Source organism: Oncorhynchus keta, chromosome 10 (genome assembly GCF_023373465.1).
Source record: "Oncorhynchus keta strain PuntledgeMale-10-30-2019 chromosome 10, Oket_V2, whole genome shotgun sequence".
NCBI lineage: Eukaryota > Metazoa > Chordata > Actinopteri > Salmoniformes > Salmonidae > Oncorhynchus > Oncorhynchus keta.
Window position 1 is genome coordinate 61,774,330 of NC_068430.1, and position 19,508 is coordinate 61,793,837.

General features: G+C 40.6%; 2 protein-coding genes across 3 annotated transcripts in view; one reads left to right on the forward strand and one right to left on the reverse strand.

Moving 5' to 3' along the window:
- LOC118389132 (spastin-like) overlaps positions 1–10,363 on the forward strand; it is a 28,705-nt gene extending 18,342 nt beyond the window's left edge. For both annotated transcript variants that reach the window (XM_035778917.2, XM_035778918.2), the window contains 6 exons: positions 1,592–1,671; positions 1,916–1,958; positions 2,072–2,151; positions 4,189–4,259; positions 4,361–4,401; positions 6,808–10,363. In XM_035778917.2, the coding sequence (XP_035634810.1) occupies positions 1,592–1,671; positions 1,916–1,958; positions 2,072–2,151; positions 4,189–4,259; positions 4,361–4,401; positions 6,808–6,933 (441 nt within the window). In that variant the 3' untranslated portion in view covers positions 6,934–10,363. The remainder of the gene's footprint in view (positions 1–1,591; positions 1,672–1,915; positions 1,959–2,071; positions 2,152–4,188; positions 4,260–4,360; positions 4,402–6,807) is intronic.
- Positions 10,364–17,118: 6,755 nt separating this feature from the next.
- On the reverse strand, positions 17,119–18,374 carry LOC118389573 (dispanin subfamily A member 2b-like). The gene is made up of 2 exons (XM_035779463.2): positions 17,918–18,374; positions 17,119–17,514 (listed from the first exon to the last, which is right to left on the reverse strand). Exons 1-2 carry the CDS (start codon positions 18,143–18,145, stop codon positions 17,356–17,358), a joined length of 387 nt encoding a protein of 128 aa, XP_035635356.1. The 5' UTR covers positions 18,146–18,374; the 3' UTR covers positions 17,119–17,355.
- Between the last annotated feature and the right edge of the window lie 1,134 nt (positions 18,375–19,508).

Genomic DNA, 19,508 nt, shown 5'->3' on the forward strand with positions numbered 1-19,508 from the left:
GATTTCTGTCTGTTATGGCCACATCCTGCATCCGGTCATGTCTGTTTAAGCATTTCGCTTAATTGAATTTTGAATTGTCTTGTCCATATCCTGCATAAATATTTGCCCTCTTACACATTAAATCTGTCCAAGAGATGCCGTGTCTTCGGAAAGTATTCAGACCCCTTGACCTTTTGCACATTTTGTTACGTTTCAGCCTTAAACCATTTTAGAATAAATAAAACAAATTCCTCAGCAATCTACACACAATACCTTATTTACAGTGGTATTTGAACCCTTTGCTATGAGACTCGAAATTGAGCTTAGGTGCATCCTGTTTTCATTGATCATCCTTGAGATGTTTCTATAACTTGATAAAGGGAAAGGGGGAAACCTAGTCAGTTAGAGTCCACCTGTGGTAAATTCAATTGATTGGACATGATTTGGAAAGGCACACAACTGTTTATATAAGGTCCCACAGTTGTTAGTGCATGTCAGAGAAAAAAGCAGGCCATGAGGTCAAAGGAATTGTTCGTTAATGCTCCGAGACAGGATTGTGTTGAGGCACAGCTCTGGGGAAGGGTACCAAAACATTTCTGCAGCATTGAAGGTCCCCACGAACACAGTGGCCTCCATCATTCTTAAATGGAAGAAGTTTGGAACCACCGGCCAAACTGAGAAATTGGGGAAGGGCCTTGGTCAGAGAGGTCTAGAGTCCCTCTGGGGAGAAGGACAGCCATCTCTGCAGCACTCCACCAATCAGGCCTTTATTGTAGTGTGGCCAGACAGAAGCCACTCCTCTGTAAAATGCACATGACAGCCCGCTTGGCGTTTGCCAAAAGGCACCTAAAGACTGAGACCATGAGGAACAAGATTCTTTAGTCTGTTGAAACCAATATTGAACTCTTTGGCCTGAATGTCTGGAGGAAACATGGCACCATCCCTACGGTGAAGCATGGGGGTGGCAGCATCAGGCTGTGGGAATGTTTTTCAGTGGCAGGGACCGGGAGACTAGTCAGGATCGAGGGAAAGATGAACGGAGCTAAGTACAGAGAGATCCTTGATGAAATCCTGCTCCAGAGCACTCAGGACCTGGGGCGAAGGTTCACCTTCTAACAGGACAATGACCCTAGGCACACAGCCTAGACAACGCAGGAGTGACTTTAGGACAAGTCTCTGAATGTCCTTGAGTGCCCCAGCCAGAGCCATGAACCCAATCGAACATCTCTGGATAGACCAGAAAATAGCTGTGCAGAGACGCTCCCCATCCATCCTGACAGAGCTTGAGAGGATCTGCAGAGAAGAATGGGAGAAACTCCCCAAGTACAGGTGTGCTAAGCTTGTAGCATCATACCCACGAAGACTTGATGCTGAAATCGCTGCCAAAGGTGCTTCAACAAAGTACTGAGTAAATGGTCTGAATACTTGATATTGATATTTCATTTTATTTCATTTTTTGTTGTTGTTGTCATGGGGTATTGGGGATAAAACTATTTAATCCATTTTTAGAATAAGGCTGTAACGTAACAAAATGTGGATCGTCAAGAGGTCTGAATACTTTCCATAGGCAACTGTGTAGCTGCCAATAATATTTATTTGGGTGTGTGTTTAGGTGCAATCTGGTGGGGATGAACGGGTGTTGGTGATGGGAGCCACCAACAGGCCTCAGGAGCTGGACGAGGCTGTTCTTAGGTACTGTAGGCCAGTTTGGCTGGGGATGTCCAGTTTGTTTTAATAAGCCAGGGTTGTATTCAGTAGGACACAGGCTATTGCGATGGAAGACATGCAAATTGTTTAGGTAGGAACTCCCTAGATGTTCCTAACGTTTTGTACACTCTGTGTATCCTAGCAGCATAATAACTGGTTATAAATGGGTGGAATTGTCCTTCAAGGCTTACCCAATGGTAACACATTCTCAAACTGTTTCTATTCACAGGCGATTTGCAAAACGGGTGTACGTGGCTTTACCAACAGAAGACGTATGTTAAGAAACTTATTAATTCCATTTACAATTGTAGCCATACAGTAAACAAATCATATTCCTCATGCAATTTCCCTGCAAAAAAAGTATACAATTGTGTGTTGTGTATAGACCCGGCTAAAACTGGTCAAGAACCTTTTAGGGAAGCATGGGAATCCTCTCACACAGAAAGAACTGTCCCAGCTTGCCAGGTAAACTGACTTGGAAACAGACCTAATATGTTATGTACTTTTAGATATCCTTTACCATGGTTTGAATGAACGTTGTACAATAGGTAGTTGATAGAGCTATAGATAGATCTATCTTTATAATATAGAATGTTTTGTTCTCTGTAATCCTTTCAAAATGATGGATAAATAGAGATACCACTAGATGTATAAAGAAGAATAGAGACTAATGGTATATTTTAAATGTTTGCTATCTCTTTATGCTTTCAGAATCACATACAGATAAAGAGGTAGTGATAGGCATTGAGATATATATACAGTCACGTCTAAAATGATTGGAAACCTTGATAAAGATGAGCAAAACTATAGTCTTGTATATAGAGATTTTGTTTAACAAGTAATCTAAAAAAGGATAGGCGTCAATTATTGGCACCCCTGTTTTCAGTACTCTGGCACCCTCCCCTTGCAAGGATAATGGTACTGAGCCTTTTTCTCAAATGTTTTATGAGATTGGAGAACACATACAGAATCTTTCCAGGTCCTTGATATCCTTTGGTCTGCGCTTATGGACTGCCCCCTTCAATTCAAACCACAGGTTTTCAATGGGGTTCTCAGTTCGGAGACTGAGATGGCCATTGCAAAATATATTTTTCTGGTCAATTAACCATTTCATTGTGGATTCTGATGTGTGCTTGAGGTTATTGCTTGGGGTTATTGTCTTGGTGGAATATCCACTTATAGTGAAGTTTCAGCCTCCTGGCATTGGCAACCAGATTGTTAAAAATGTCCTGGTAGTTGCTACAGTTCATGATGCCGTTGACCTTAACAAGGAACCCAGGACCAGTGGAAGTAAAACAGGCCCATAAAATCCAAGATCCCCCACCATATTTTACCGTAGGTATTATTGATGGGGGGGTCGATAGTTACTTATCAGGATATTCTTTTTAACAATATTGCAACATGTTTGTGCTAGTTGGCTGTAACTGCACCAAAAGTCCAGTATTTTTCCTTCACAGCTTGTTCTCCATCTTCTTTTTAAATAGGGAGCCAATTTGTTTTCATCACTTATTTCTATGACTGATCAAAATTTGTTTTCTCATGCCTCTCTCATGTCACTCTGCAGCAGACATGTTGTGAGCAATATGTTTGGACCATGGAATCGCAATAAAGTCAACAGTATTGAATCGCAATACATGTAGAATAGTGACAATCGCAATGCATATTGTCGGCACCATAGCAACTGTTTCTAATCCCAGTGCCAATGCCCTTTAGCAAACTCCAGGAGTTTATATTATTTGGTTGCTCTCAATAAAGGATATTCTTTCTGGCAACCCTTCCAAAGAGCCTATTGGCATGGAGGTGGCGTCTAATTGTAGATTTGTAGACTTGGTGACCCTAAGATCTGACTAAGTTCTGTAATTTTCCAACTTTGGCCCTTGAATATTCTTTGCCTCCCGAACTATCTTCCTTACTGTGTGTGGGGACAAGATGCCTGGTATTGGACAAAAGTGTAAGTTTACCGCTGTTCCAGTGGTTTGAAACGTCTTAATTGATACCCTAAAAGTTGTTTTTTTTGCTATTCTTTTGTACCCATTGCCTGATTTTTATGATGTTCAACTACCATTTGTGAATTTTCCCATGGTGATGGATGACAAAGGGATTTTACATGCGTCTTACCTCCTTGTTATACCCCAGTGAAACAGGAACCCAGAATATAGTTCCTTAAAATTTGATTAATTAAAAACAAGTAGAATGTAAATGCAGATTAGAATTAATAGTTAGGGTTGCCAATTATTTTGATACCTGTCTTAAATAATATGTATATATTACTTGTTAAACAAAATCTATTTATCTAAGCAATTGTATTAGTATAAAATAATATAAACAAATAACAACTGGAGCCTACAATATAGCTCGGTATGTGTATTATTTATTTTAGTTGTTTTTGCTCATCTTTATCAATGGTGACAATTTTGGAACTGTTTGTATAGAGATCTAAGAGATGTAGATAAAGATATTGTGGTATAATGGAAATACTTGGTGTATGTGTAATCCTTGCAGAATGACAGAAGGCTACTCTGGCAGTGACCTGACCTCGCTGGCCAAAGATGCGTCCCTCGGTCCCATCCGAGGTAAGCAGCACAATTCATTCAAACCTTTGAATCGATACAGCAATTGGTCTCTTTAAAAACGTGTCTAATTGTCTCCTAATGCAATCTCTTTCAATTCTCAGAGTTGCGTCCAGAACAAGTCAGGAACATGGCCGCAAACGAGGTACGTTTACACTATTCACTGAATACATCACACTCAGGCTGAATAAAGAACCAAACACTTCGACCAATCAACCACTTGTATCCAAACTGCCATCAATATTCCAAAATTCAAAACCCATTTGCGAGCATTGTCTCCTTCTGCGACCTGTTTTGTAGCATGATACGCTATGAAACACGGGCAGACAGACGCACACTTGTAAAACCAAAACGGCATCTCTCTATTCCAGCACAAAAAAGCACTTGCAACTTGCCAGTTGACTTAGCCTGCCTGCTCATAGTGCCTGCTAGCTAGTTCTAACAGTTAGCTTCACTGACAAACACGGGGATGGAACCTAACAAGCTAGTGATTTTGGGCACTGATAAACAGTGTGTAGCTTGTCCTTTTAATTACAGCTTGCTGATAATGTTGTCGACGTGTAGTCATAAATCAGTTTGTAGAACCGCATGTTTCTCTAAACAGTGTCGGGGCAGCTGACCGCAGCAGACTCTATACTGCACTGACTAGTTTATGCTCTAGTCCTGGGGCATGGTCCTAGGGCTCAGGTCCTCCGAGAGAGAGAAAGAAAGAAGGAGAAAATTAGAGAACGCACACTTAGATTCACACAGGACACCGAATAAGACAGGGGAAGTACTCCAGATATAACAAACTGACCCCAGCCCCCGACACAAACTACTGCAGCATAAATACTGGAGGCTGAGACAGGAGGGGTTAGGAGACACTGTGGCCCCATCCGAGGACACCCCCGGACAGGGCCAAACAGGAAGGATATAACCCCACCCACTTTGCCAAAGCACAGCCCCGACACCACTAGAGGGATATCTTCAACCACCAACTTACCATCCTGAGACAAGGCTGAGTATACCCCACAAAGATCTCCGCCACGGCACAACCCAAAGGGGGGGGGCGCCAACCCAGACAGGATGACCACAACAGTGAATCAACCCACTCAGGTGACGCACCCCCTGCAGGGACGGCATGAGAGAGCCCCAGTAAGCCAGTGACTCAGCCCCTGTAATAGGGTTAGAGGCAGAGAATCCCAGTGGAAAGAGGGGAACCGGCCAGGCATAGACAGCAAGGGCGGTTCGTTGCTCCAGAGCCTTTCCGTTCACCTTCCCACTCCTGGGCCAGACGACACTCAATCATATGACCCACTGAAGAGATGAGTCTTCAGTAAAGACTTAAAGGTTGAGACCGAGTTTGCGTCTCTGACATGGGTAGGCAGACCGTTCCATAAAAATGGAGCTCTATAGGAGAAAGCCCTGCCTCCAGCTGTTTGCTTAGAAATTCTAGGGACTATGGGCCTGTCGGTGGGCAGGGGGATGCCACTCGGGAAGTTTGTCTTGCAGGTAGCGGATCAGTGGCATGTTTCCCTCTTCTTTTTCGCCCAGATTGAATAGAACACAATTATTCCTTCGCCCCCTGTTTTCCAGGTCCTCTGTTTTCTCTTCCAGATGCTCGATTTTCTTTTTAGCATATGCTATTGTTTCCATGGCATCTGTCAATAAGTTTTCCATGGATAGGATTCGCCCCTCTGCCTCGTCCAGGCGCCCCGCGTTTATGGGTATCTTGTTGTTGATGTCAGGCAAAGCGTTTTCCAGGATTGTCACCTTGCCCCCTATCGCACTGAGCTGAGAGTTAATGGCATCTAATTTGGTGTTTAGTTCTGTACGTTGGGATCTCAACTCAGAAAGGATGTCTTCGACAGAGTGCGAGGTTGGCATTCGTTGTGCCTCGTGGGGGAGCGGGTTCTCTTGCTCCTGGCTAATGGCGCTAGTTTTTTCTGAAGCTAGCTTCTTCTTGGAGGCTTCTTCCGTCGCTAATACTCGAGTCCGGGTAAAAATGTCACCTGTAGTGTCGCCTTTTGTAGCCGCCATGACTTTTTCTTACTAAAGCTAAATGAGTGTGAACTTGGAGTGGAGGTAAGATTAGGAATCGGAAACTACTTGTGCGGAGCTCTTAGTTCATGCGGCCATCTCATTCAAGGGTCACGTGATCCCTACCTCAAGTATTTTTAGCATTCACAACATGCAGCATTCACAAAGTTAAAATGTATACATTTAATAAACCCTGCCAGTTTTTATAAATCGTCCCAACCTAGTATCTTCCATTTGTGTTGTCCATCTTACTTTTTTTTTTAAAAATGTATCCCCGCCCCCTCCCCCACAGGAGGCCTCTTGCCAGGCCATCATTGTAAATAAGAGTTTGTTCTTAATTGACAGCCTGGTAAAATAAAGGTGACTTTTTTTCTTAATGGTTGCAAAACTTTTTTCTACAGAAAACAAACGCTTCTCATTGGACAGGTGTTCCCTCACAGTTTGTCTGTTTTCCTCTGTTTGCTGTGAATGAATGAACCACCCTGCTGTTGTTGCACTCTTCATCACTGTATTGTTCTGTGCCTTTGTGCAGGTGAGGAATATCAGGTTCTCTGATTTCGTGGAGTCACTGAAGAAGATCAAAAAGAGTGTCGGACCACAGACGCTGGACCTGTATGTGCGCTGGAATAAGGACTATGGGGACACCACGGGTGCATGAGACAAGAGGGGACACACATGTAGCCTCTGTCCTAACCCTGAACCGCCATTGAGGCAGTGGATTGAAAAGTGTTTTAAACAGAGATTTTTTTTTTTCATTATTGTTTTTAACTCTAAGGTCATAGGACTGTTCGAATAAACTATTTATTGTGTGTTATGATACGGCTGTTGTCTTCCAAACTATTATAGTCAGTGATTTTATAAATAAATACATATAAATGTCCTTCAATTTGAAATTATTCATAAAAACGGTACCTTGAGATAAGGCACATATACAATGCATTCGGAAAGTATTCAGACCCCTTGACTTTTTCCACCTTTTGTTGCGTTACAGCTTTTTTATTTTATTATTCCCTCGTCAATCTAAACACAATGCCCCATGATGACAAAGTAAAACATGTTTTTAGAAATGTTTGCTAATTTATAAAAATAAAGTAAAAATATAACATTTACATAAGTATTCAGACCCTTTGTTGAAGCACCTTTGGCAGCGATTACAGCCTCGTGTCTTTGGTATGACGCTACAAGCTTGGCACACCTGTATTTGGGTTAGTTTCTCCAATTCTTCTCTGCAGATCCTCTCAAGCTCTGTCATGTTGGATGGGGAGCGTCACTGCACAGCTTTTTCAGGTCTCCAGAGATGTTCGATCGGGTTCAAGTCCAGGCTCTGACTGGGCCACTCTAGGACATTCAGAGACTTGTCCCGAAGCCACTCCTGCATTGTCTTGGCTGTGTTCTTAGGGTCTTTGTCCTGTTGGAAGGTGAACCTTCACTCCAGTCTGGTGCCAGGTTTCCTCCAGACATGATGCTTAGCAATCAGGCTAAATCGTTCAATCTAGGTTTCATCAGACCAGAAAATCTTTTGGCAAACTCCAAGCAGGCAGTCATGTGCCTTTTACTGAGAAGTGACTTCAGTGCTGTAGAGATGGTTTTCCTTCTGGAAGGTTCTCCCATCTCCACAGAGGAGCTCTGTCAGAGTGACCATCGGTTTCTTGGCCACCTCCCTGACCAAGGTCCTTCTCCCCCGTTTGGCCAGGCAACCAGCTCTATGAAGAGTCTTGGTGGTTCCAAACTTCTTCCATTAAAGAATTCATGGAGGCCACTGTGTTCTTGCTGTTCTTGCTTCAATGCTTTTTGGTACCCTTCCCCAGATCTGTGTCTCGACACAATTCTGTCTCGGAGCTCTATGAACAACCTCATAGCTTGGTTTTTGCTCTGACATACAATGTCAACTGTGGGACCTTATATACAGTAGACAGGTAGGTGTGAGCCTTGCCAAATCATAATTTCCAATCAATTGAATTTAACACAGGTGGACTCCAATCAAGTTGTAGAAATATCAAGGACGATCAATGGAAACAGGATGCACCTGAGCTCAATTTCGAGTCTAATAGCAAAGGGTCTGAATACTTATGTAAATAAGGTATCTTTTTTTATTTGGAATACATTTTCACAAAAATATATTTAATTTTGTCATTATGGGGTATTGTGTGTAGATTGATGAAAAATGTGTATTTGCTCAATTTTAGCATAAGGATGTAATTTTAACAAAATGTGGGAAAAGTCAAGAGCTCTGAATACTTTTGAATGCACTGTACATAATGTTTGTGTGTAACGTCCCTCCAACAAGAGAGGCCTTAGTCGTGTGCGTGGGTCTGTGCCTTTTTGTTTTTTGTTTTTCAAAACAAAATGGTGCTTCTTCCCTTTTCTCTGGCCATTCACCTTAGTGACAGCAGCCCTTACAAAGAAAATATTGACGTTTTGAAACTGCTGTAAAAGTGCAGTAACTGCAATCGCCTGGTATTTTTGATGGAGTAATTGCTGAATGCAGTTATTCTGCACTCTAACTGCAGGTACACTGCAAAATTACTGCAGTAAAAAAAAAGTGTTATTTTGGATGCAGTATTTGCAGCATACTGCAGTTATACTGCAAATGTTTTTCTTAAGGGAGGGTTTTTAAAATGAACACTGCCTTTTTACTGAGACGCATTGGAATACTGTGCCAACATACTTGCAATCAAGACTCCAATTCAATCAATGACAAATCTGGACACTACAATGTGGCTTCTCTCAGAATGTTAACACTGTCACAGGTGTGGTTTGGCATCGATATAGAACAATGTCTGTGAAAACCGCTCATTGGGGTGTTGATTTAAACTTGATCCACACTTCCGATATAGAAAAGAAAATCTGAATTAAACCCCAATGCAGTTTAACTTTCTCTGCAACTGATTTAAAAGGGGTCTTGTGTTTCCTTTAGGTAAACCAGCTTAAACTGTTTTGAGTAGCTTCCCACTGGGGCCACACTGGTTGAATCAACGTTGTTTCCACGTCAGTTCAATGAAATTACATTGAACCAGAGTGGAATAGACATTGAATTGACGTCTGTGACCAGTGGGCTACTTTTACGATGTCAAACATAAATCAGGGCTTTTGTAATGCATTTGTGTAAAATATGACAGGATACTCCCTCCCACTTTACAAAGTATGTGTTTCTGTGTGTAGAAGGATTTGCTATGAATGATTCTAGCTTTATAGTATCTTGTGTAAGATATGTTGCAACCAGTTGCTTAGTTAACTTTTTTTACAATGCTTGTTCCGCTTGATAGTTAGAGACCTCACCACTGTATTATTTGTTGCTTGTTTACACAAATACTTCATTGCTACATTTGGACTTCATGGTTTCAAGTGAATCGCCTATTCCCCTCCGACTCACCTCTGGACCTCGAAACCAGTTCCACTGCTTTTTTTTCATTGTTCCCCTCTAATCAGGGACTGATTTTAGACCTGCGAAACCAGGTGTGTGCAATTAATTATAAAGTAGAACAGAACCAGCAGGCTCTGGATCTTGTAGGATAAGAGTTGAATACCCCTGCCCTACTCTTTGAACGTCATGCTGTTGTCCCACTCCAAACCAAGAGGGGGCAGCAAAAGTTAGATGGTGTGTATATTAGACTATTTGAGACATCGGAATTGTGAATGCTTATTTATTCAAGGCAACATTTTGCAGACATTTGCCCTGTACATGCTCAGGTTGTACAACTGATATAGCTTACAACAAATTTGTCATGATTGTGTGAAACCTGGGTTTCAGACAAACTTGTAAAAAAATAACAAACCTTGTGTCAAATGTGTTGTACAACATGAGTGTTTACAGGGCCATTGTGACTTCGAGTGATTTGGGTTTCCATGCTCTCAAAGTCTTAAAAAAATGAAATGAATAAGGACCTCATACATGTCACACATACAGGACCTCATATTTAGAAATGCGTCAACCACAGCAATGCGTTACACGTCGCTGAACGATATTACTATTTGAAGTTATGTGTCAACTATAAATGAATGTTTCTTCAATAGCAGTTTGGAAATGTAAAGCTGGAGTGTCTGTAGGACTTATTGCCTCTGTTTTTTTAAAGGAATTATTTATTGAAGTGACGTGAACGAATTGATTTGTATGTGTGGGAGTGCGTGTGGGAGTTTAGTACATTTATTTCTATATTTGTTTTGTTTGTTTGTGTTTCGTTGTTTGCCCTGCCTTTTCAGCATATTTACCACTTAACACCCCCCTCACTTTTATTTTGAAGGTAAGCTGCAAATTCCACTATCATGCTTAATCCTTATTGTGGCTAGTTTCACACAGGTGTTCTCTTGATAACAAAGACAACAAAAACAGACTGGATCAAATGTGCGAAATCTTGTCCCTGTTGCGTTAACTGTTTCAAGGCAGGTTCCTTAAAAACAGGACAGCCCTATCAAAATGAGGATGGGACTATTTAATGTTAGATCACTCAAATACATCTTATTTCAGAGCACAATCTAAAACTGTATGTTTCTAACTGAAACTTGTCTTATTGAAGCTTCTCCCCCAAACTATAGTTTTTGTCATTCTTTGAGATGCTCTAAATGGCAGGAACATCTCTGTCGGTCACCTCAGTTCATTTAAACATCATGCTGTATTGTTAAAATGTCAACCAACTGTGCTTGTTGAAACCCTCTATAGACCACAAAAACCATGTCCCACTTGTTCAGCTGATTTCTCAGAATTTCTGTTCGTCATTCATACAAATTATAACAAAACTGTGATCTCAGCTGATTTCAATTTACGTATACCGTGCCTTCAGAAAGTATTCACACCCCTTGACCTTTTCCACATTTTGTTGTTACAGCCTGAATTTAAAATGTATTAAATTAGATTTGTTTTGTCACTGGCCTACACACAATACCCCATAATGTCAAAGTGGATTTATTTTATTTTTTATACAAATTAATAAAAAATGGAAAGCTGAAATGTCTTGAATCAATAAGTATTCAACCCATTTGTTATGGCAAGCCTAAATCAATTCAGGAGTAACAATTTGCTTCACAAGTCACATAAGTTGCATTGGCTCCCTCTGTGTGCAATAATAGTGTTTAACATGATTTTTGAACGACTACCTAATATCTGTACACATACATATGTAAGGTCCCTCAGTCGAGCAGTGAATACATTTTTATTTTATTTTAAAATACACCCAGTCACTACAAAGATACAGCCGTCCTTCCTAACTCAGTTGCTGGAGGGGAAGGAAACCGCTCAGGGATTTCACCATGAGGTTTAAAACAGTTACAGAGTTTAATGGCTGTGATAGAACTGAGGATGGATCAACAACATTGTAGTTACTCCACAGTACCAACCTAATTGACAGAGTGAAAAGAAGGAACCCTGTACAGAATACAAATATTCCAAAACATGCATCCTGTTGGCAAAGAGGCTCTAAAGTAATACTGCAAAAAAAATTGGCAAAACAATTTACTTTTGGTCCTGAATACAAAGCGCTATGTTTGGGGCAAATCCAAAACAACACATTACTGATTACCACTCTCCATATTTTCAAGCATGGTGGTGGTTGCATCATGTTATGGGTATTATTGTAATCGTTAAGGGCTGGGATGTTTTTCGGGATAAAAATAAACAGAATGGAGCTAAGCACAGGAGAACTGGGTTCAGAGTGCTTTCTAACAGACACTGGGAGATGAATTCATCTTTCAGCAGGACAACCTAAAACACAAGGCCAAGTCTATACTGGAGTTGCTTAACAGGAAGACCATGAATGTTCCTGAGTTACCAAGTTAGTTTTGCCTCAAATCTGCTTGAAAATCTATGGCAAGACTTGAAAATGGTTGTCTACCAATGATCAACAACCAATTTGACAGAGATCAGAGAATTTTTAAAAATAATAATGGTAAAATATTGTACAATCCAGGTGTGTAAAGCGTATAGAGACTTACCCCAAAAGACTCCTGAAATTGCTGCCAAAGGTGATTCTAATATGTATTGACTCAGGGATGTGAATATTTATGTAAATTAGATATTTTGGCATTTTATTTTCAGTAAATTTGCAAAAATGTCTAAAAACATGTTTTCACTTTGTCATTATGGGGTATTGTGTGTAGATGGGTGAGATAAAAAAAATATATTGAATTCAGGCTGTATGTAGCACAACAAAATGTGGAATAAGTCAAGGGGTATGAATACTTTCTAAAGGCACTATAAAATAATCAAGTCTATTGAATGCAATGGCTCCACAACCGTGGCCTTACTTTGGACCTAGTGAGTACACACAGACTCAACATTGAAATATCCTCTATTGTTTATGTAGCTTTGTCTGACCATTACTGTGTATTTTTCACTGCATTGACTCCCACAATGCAATATGTTAGAGTATTGTTAAAAGTGTTGTCTGACCTCTGAAGTGGCTAAGAATTTAAGAGGTTATATAAATTATATGCCACTGCCTATTCTGCCCTCTTGTGATAATCTAGTAAATTACTTTTATACCATTGATGCTGCTGCACCAGTCAAATTAATAAAGGTCATCCCTAAACAGAAAGCTCCTTGGAGAAATGAGGAAATAAATCAACTCGGAACTTTAGAAAGGCTGAATGGGTATGTAGGAAGTCGAAATTACAGGTCCACTTTGATATTTTAATAGAACACATAGCTAATTACAATAAGGACATTTGAAATACTAGAGGAGTTCATTTCTGCATATTGATATCGGACAATCAGAGTAATAGAGGGCACTTTTCTCAACTATTGAGAGCCATATTAATCCTGTCCCCTCTACCCCTTATGATCTGCGTTCCGCTTCTAAATGTGAAGAGTTTGCAGGGTACTTCAGAGATGAGATATCGTCAATGAGGTTGGGTATTAGTTTAGGTGGACACCGTGACAGGCACTCAAAACTGCCTGAGTGAAACTGCCACTTATTAAGAGCAGCACACTAGATCCGTCAGCCGTCAGCAATTATAGACCCATTTCTATGCTCCCTTTTCTAAGCAGCATTTTTAAACAGCTCAATGACTCCCTCAGTAATAATTCCAGAAAAATTCCAGTCGTGTTTTTGCACCCGCCAGAGCAGAGACGGCACTTGTCGATGTAGTGGACAATTTTAGGATTAACACAGGTGCTAAAAAGCTCTCTGTCCTTGTACTCCTGGATACTGTAGATCATGCTATCTATCCTCTTGCAGTGGAGGCTCGTCAGAGGAGGAAGGGGAGGACCATCCTCAGTGAATTTAATTTTTTTTTAAATTGTAAAACACTGAAAAAAATATACGTTTTTAACAAAAATACTAAATATATTCATGTCACCAAATAATGGATTAAAACAGTTTTGCAATAGCCTCAACAGCACTCTGTAGGGTAGTACCATGGTGTAGCTGGAGGACAGCTAGATTTCGTCATTGACTTCAATACAAACCTAGGAGGCTCTTGGTTCTCGCCCCCTTCCATAGGCTTACATAGTAATTATGACAACTTCCGGAGGACTTCCTCCAACCTATCAGAGCTCTTGCAGCATGAACTGCCATGTTGTCCACCCAATCAAAGGATGAGAGAATGAATCTAGTACTGAAAGCATAATCTACAGCTAGCTAGCACTGCAGTGCATGAAATGTGGTGAGTAGTTGACACAAAGAGAGAGAAAGACAATAGTTGAACAGTTTTTTTTCAGCTGATGTGTTGTTCATTGAAGTCCACAAATGAAGGGGAAAGGTGAGAGAAGGAGCGTGCATAGAGGCTACAATGAATACAACGTGGCTGCTATGATCAAAGGTGTATTCATTCCGCCGATTCTGTTGAAAAACATTTATTAAACGGAAGCAAACAAAACGGGGATACAAATACTTGAATTTGTCCAATAGATACTATCGTTTGCAACCGTTGGACTAGTAATTACACCCTAGAAAAACTAGATGCAGGAAAGAGTGTGCAAGGCGGTATTGAATGTGTCACTCTTTGTCCATGTGCCACTGTCTGTCATCTCAAATTTCTCTCTCAACCTGTGTTCACCTATATTGTAAACTTTCATTAATAGGCTAGGTTGAAGCAACCTCATGATGGGTATAGGTTTGGGGGACCGCTGAGTGGATTTTTACTATAATTGACTCATTCTGTCATTTAAAGTATTAAAACATGTTTTGGGGTGTCCATTACGGGTTTAATAAAAAGGCACTGGAGTATTTAGGGCCTAATCCCTTTTGGTGCATAAAGTACATTGGAGTTTGGAAGTCATGTGATGTCAATACAAAAAGTATGTATGCGAATATACACTGAGTGGACAAAACATTAGGAACACCTTCCTAATATTGAGTTGCACCCCGTTTTTCACTCAGAACAGCCTGAATTCGTCAGGGTATGGACTCCACAAGGTGTCGAAAGTGTTCCACAAGGATGCTGGCCCATGTTGACTCTAATGCTGTCCACAATTGTGTCAAGTTAGCTGGATGTCCTTTAGGTGGTGGACTATTCTTGATACACATAGACAACTGTTGAGCGTGAAAAACCCAGCAGCGTTGCAGTTCTTGACACACTTAAACCGGTGCGCCTGTCACCAACTACCATGCCCCATTCAAAGACTGCTAACGGCACATAGTTGTCTAATGTGGCGTTTTCATATACAAATCTATTTCTGGTCAAAAACATTATGCAGCAGACCTAATAAGGTTAGGAAAAAGAACATTCACCCATAGTCTCCTCCTCCTTTTAGCCCTGATCTGGATCATCTCACGCTACTCATCTGCTTTCATTACAAACTATACTGCCAAGAGGAGATCCCTTTAAAATGCAGCCTTGTTGCAAGTGCTTCTGTTTCCTTCACATCTTGAACTAAGTAATCAGTGTGTATAAATAGATAACGTCTCCAGCTACCAATCCAACTTTGTCAGATCAGGCAGGGAGAAGGACATAAGGAATGATACATTTAAGTATTTGTTGAATAGTGTTTTATACCCATCAATCACTGTGGTAGGTAGCTGCAATAAGTTCAAATAACAACAAAATGAAGATAATGACAGATACATGATAGAACCCGCTCCTCTTTTCCACCCTCTCCACCCTCTCTGTCTGGATCAAATAATAGCGATGAGGGAAAACATTGATCATCAACCCTTAAAAATCAGGTCCTTTTTAATGAAAAACTAATCTAGAAAACACATGTATACAAGAGTGAATCAATACTGTAGTTAGTAGATAGAAATTGTTGTTACCATTGTTGAAAGTTGAAAAACATCTGCCAGCAACTCACATTTTTTACCAGCCAAATATTTTTTTGTGACATACATACTGTAACGACCCTGGGTTTATAAGCACGGAAATCGACTCTGCGGCAGTCGACAGCGCACCGGACCTCGGGCTCGAAGGTCGAGGGTATGAGACCTGCTCCCTGCTGTTTCATTACATTGGTGTCAGAAGTGATCGGACCTTGCATCCACGACAGCTCTTTGAAAGGAGGGAGTAGTGTAACGACCCTGGGTTTATTAGCGCGGAAATCGAGCATGCTTTTGCGGCACAGTCGATAGCGCGCCGGACATCGGGCTAGAAGGTCGAGGGTTCGAGACCTACTCCCTGCTGTTTCACTACAATACATAGAATAAAACAGATGACCATGCTTTGTAATGTTTCTAAAACAATAAATGTTGCTCAATTTCATTTTTGTGGCATGAGTGAAATTTCAGAGACAAAATGTTCAGCTGCCCCTTTAAGGGTGATTGGTTACCATAATAGCAACGGGACCATGAGGTCTGTCACCTGTGTCTCTTTTCATGTCTTCATGTATCAGAATACGAAGATTGCATTGAAAAGACGGATCTGGATGCACAAAAGTGGATTTGTGGTCTGATTGTGTTTAGATCTGTCTGACCACTCTAGGAGGTAGTCAGGAATTCATTGTGTACATATTTCTCCTCAGTCTGTACGAAATCAGGCTAGCAAAAGTGCATACAGTGGGCAGCGTCATCAGCACCCCTCCCTCAAGTCTCCAGAAAACTTGTGTTTTGGGACCAAGAGGCACCTTTTCAATATAACGTTGGAGGAAATAAGCCTCATAAATTGCTAGTCAGCTAGCTAAAAAAAATGATGCCAACCCGTATACAATCCCTTTAGCATTGCTCGCTGACTAGCTACAGAGATTAGCTACTGCCATCAGCTGTTGCGTTATCATATTTAGCCTATTCCACCATTTGTAGTATGCATATTGTCGTTTGAATATAGGGAATCTGGACACGCTAGACACATTTAAGTTATTGATTGCTGATCATTTGTATAATTAATATTTGGGCCTGATATTTATCATTTGGACTTGGAATTAAATCAAATAAAAAAGGTATGAATGCCGCGTTCAAACCAACTGGGAACTCGGAAGCTGAACTTGGAAATCTACGACTTCAGTTCCTTCAAGACAACTGGAAAATTTAACAAAAACGAGCTCCGACTGAAATATTTGCTTTGAACGGTCATCCAACTCAGAAGCTATTCAAGACTACTGTGACCCAGCCAGCCAGAAATTCCGGGTGAAATAGCTTGTCTTTGGAAACTAGGCCTGGATTTTTTTACATTGCTGTAAATTCCACTTTTACATCAACATCTGTTTACAATTTGTATCAGAGTAATACGTCAAAAATACCTAATACAGTTCATTCTTGGGGTTGATAAAGTTGTTGAACATACTCTAATTCCTACATGTTTATATCACACAAGGACAAGTCATTTTACCATCCAGAAATAGAACGGATTGTGACTTAAACATTGTTGGAGAGCGACAACAAAGTAGAAAGAGAAGTCATGTCTCATTAAGTGAGTGTATGTCTATATGGGATGAGTGAAACAGAAACATGAATCATTATTAGCTATAAAGACTCAAATGGAATGCATTTACAAAACGTATATTTATTGATGAAAATTACACTTGAATGTAACTTCAACAGAATCATCTTGCATCTCTAAAACACTAAACTAAAGAAGTGCAAATAACATCTGGTACACAGTGCTGAAGGAAAGTCTGTGGTGTGTGTGTGTGTAAGAGAAATGTATCAGGACACAATCCTAGAGAGGTGTGTAAACATCTGGAAAGACACTTTTGACAAAAGCAAAGACTGGAACTACACTACAAGTGTGAGATGTTGTAGATGAAGAAACCATAGATGATGAAGAGGAAGAGCAGCCCGAGGATGACCAGGGTCAGGGTCACAGTATTAAAGCAGCGTGCAGTCTTCCCGTGTTTTCTTGCTCCCTCCAAGTCTCCAACCATCTTCCTGTCCCTGGACTGGAAAACAACATGTAGAATCATTTATATTATGGAATCATTCACATGTTGCTGATTGTGTTTTTGTAGCTATGCATATTAGTTAACGACATGCACACGACATGACATGTCACACTAATGGGAGTATCTCAGTAATGTATTATCCTCTGTGGTTTAATACTCCTTAATACACTTTCAGAGGTCAGGTTTATAGAGCCTGTAGATGAGGTATAGGCTACACATTTGTTATAACAGTGTGATAACAAGAAAACAAAACATGAATTTAGAACATTGTTATACTGTGCTCCTCTTTCCATAGTTCAAAGTTGGTCGCCCATATAATAACATGCCCAACTTCAAAATCCAGACAATTACACGCCCTACAACAGACAATGTTATATTAAGTCACTTAATTCCAACTCACCTTTATGGAGAAATACACCGCTAACATTCCGAGACATAATGGGTTGCCGTACACGAGGCTGCAAAGTGACCAGATAATGTGATCTCTGGGCTGAGGCACAACGGGCTGGGGCTGTCCCAAGACGACGGTATGTTGGAACTTGGGCGCTCCGTGAGGGTCTTCAAGACGCATGTACTTATTTCCGTTCATTGGGACAAACTCTGACTGATATGATGGTGGTCGATCCATGGCAAGCGAATACAGATACTTATTTAGCTTAGTGTTTTTAAAAAACACACAAAGCTTCTCGGGCAAACGAAAAAGAGCGAGCCGAAGAAAAGTTTAATTTGTGAGGAAAGGTGAAGGCAAAACGTAACCTATATAGTAGGAGCGGCGAAGGTGCCAGGCATAAGCACTGTTTCCAGTAAATTTGTAAATGTTGATTTCCCTAGACTCTCTTGCTCAATAGGGGAGGGGTTGTCTATAACTTTTTGTTTTAGCTTTTGGGAGTGTAAACCAGTTAAACTGTATATCCTGCTCTCTACCTACCATTCCTAGTGGCAATTAGTGGTAGGTGGATCGTTTGTTCAGTTCTGCAATAGGCTAACTAGCAATCATACCACACAAAAAAAAATAATTCAAAGCTGCACCAATTTTATACATCAATCCGCAAGACCAGATGCATATCTGGTAGGCAGCGGAGAAGCCACGTACGTCATTGCGCAAGACATGAGACATCTAGCTCAATAAGCTCCCCTATTGAACTTGTCTAGGGACGATAACATGGTCCTACCTAGACTAGCCTACAACACCACCATGCAATGAATAGTTTTCATACATTTTGATTCGTTTTTGGTATTCGACAGTTTATAAGGTCTAAAAGGGCAGTGTCAGGTGAGTTTGGCTGTATTTCTTTTACTTCTGATACTGAAATGCGCTGTTGCGGATCATCATTCTCCCAAATCGTTTTATAATAACGTTGCAACATAGGTCTATGCTCCCAGCAAGCCCAGTCATTAAACAAAGCTTAAAGCACGCTCTGCCTGGTCTCTGATCCGAGCGGCTATTCTTTCTGCACATTCTTTCTGTTTCAATATAGCATACATATTTGTTTAACATTTTATATGTCATAAACACAATTAGTCACAATGTTTTCATCTGATTAGGCTACTTCAAAGCTCTCCTGTATGCTACCAGCACACACGTTTGTCCACTCGAATATAATTCCAGCATCCAAACTGTGCCCTGGCCATTTAATGAATGGAAAGAGACATCTGTTACAAAACACCAAAACGTTGAATGACATTCCAAGATTGTCAAAACAAGCCTTTGAAACTGGATAGGGAGTGATGCGTTTCTTGTTGGTCGAGATTGACATACTATATTTGATAAAACTATATTTGATAAAACTATCTTTATTTAATTAACTAACTAGGCAAGTCAGTTAAGAGCAAATTCTTATTTACAATGACAGTCTACCAGGGAACAGTGGGTTAAATGCTTTTTTCAGTGGCAAAATGACATATGTTAATTTAGTCAGTTTAGGGATTCAACCAGAATCCTTTCGATTGCTGCCCCAACGCTACCTGCCGCCCCAGTATGGAGTTGTGCG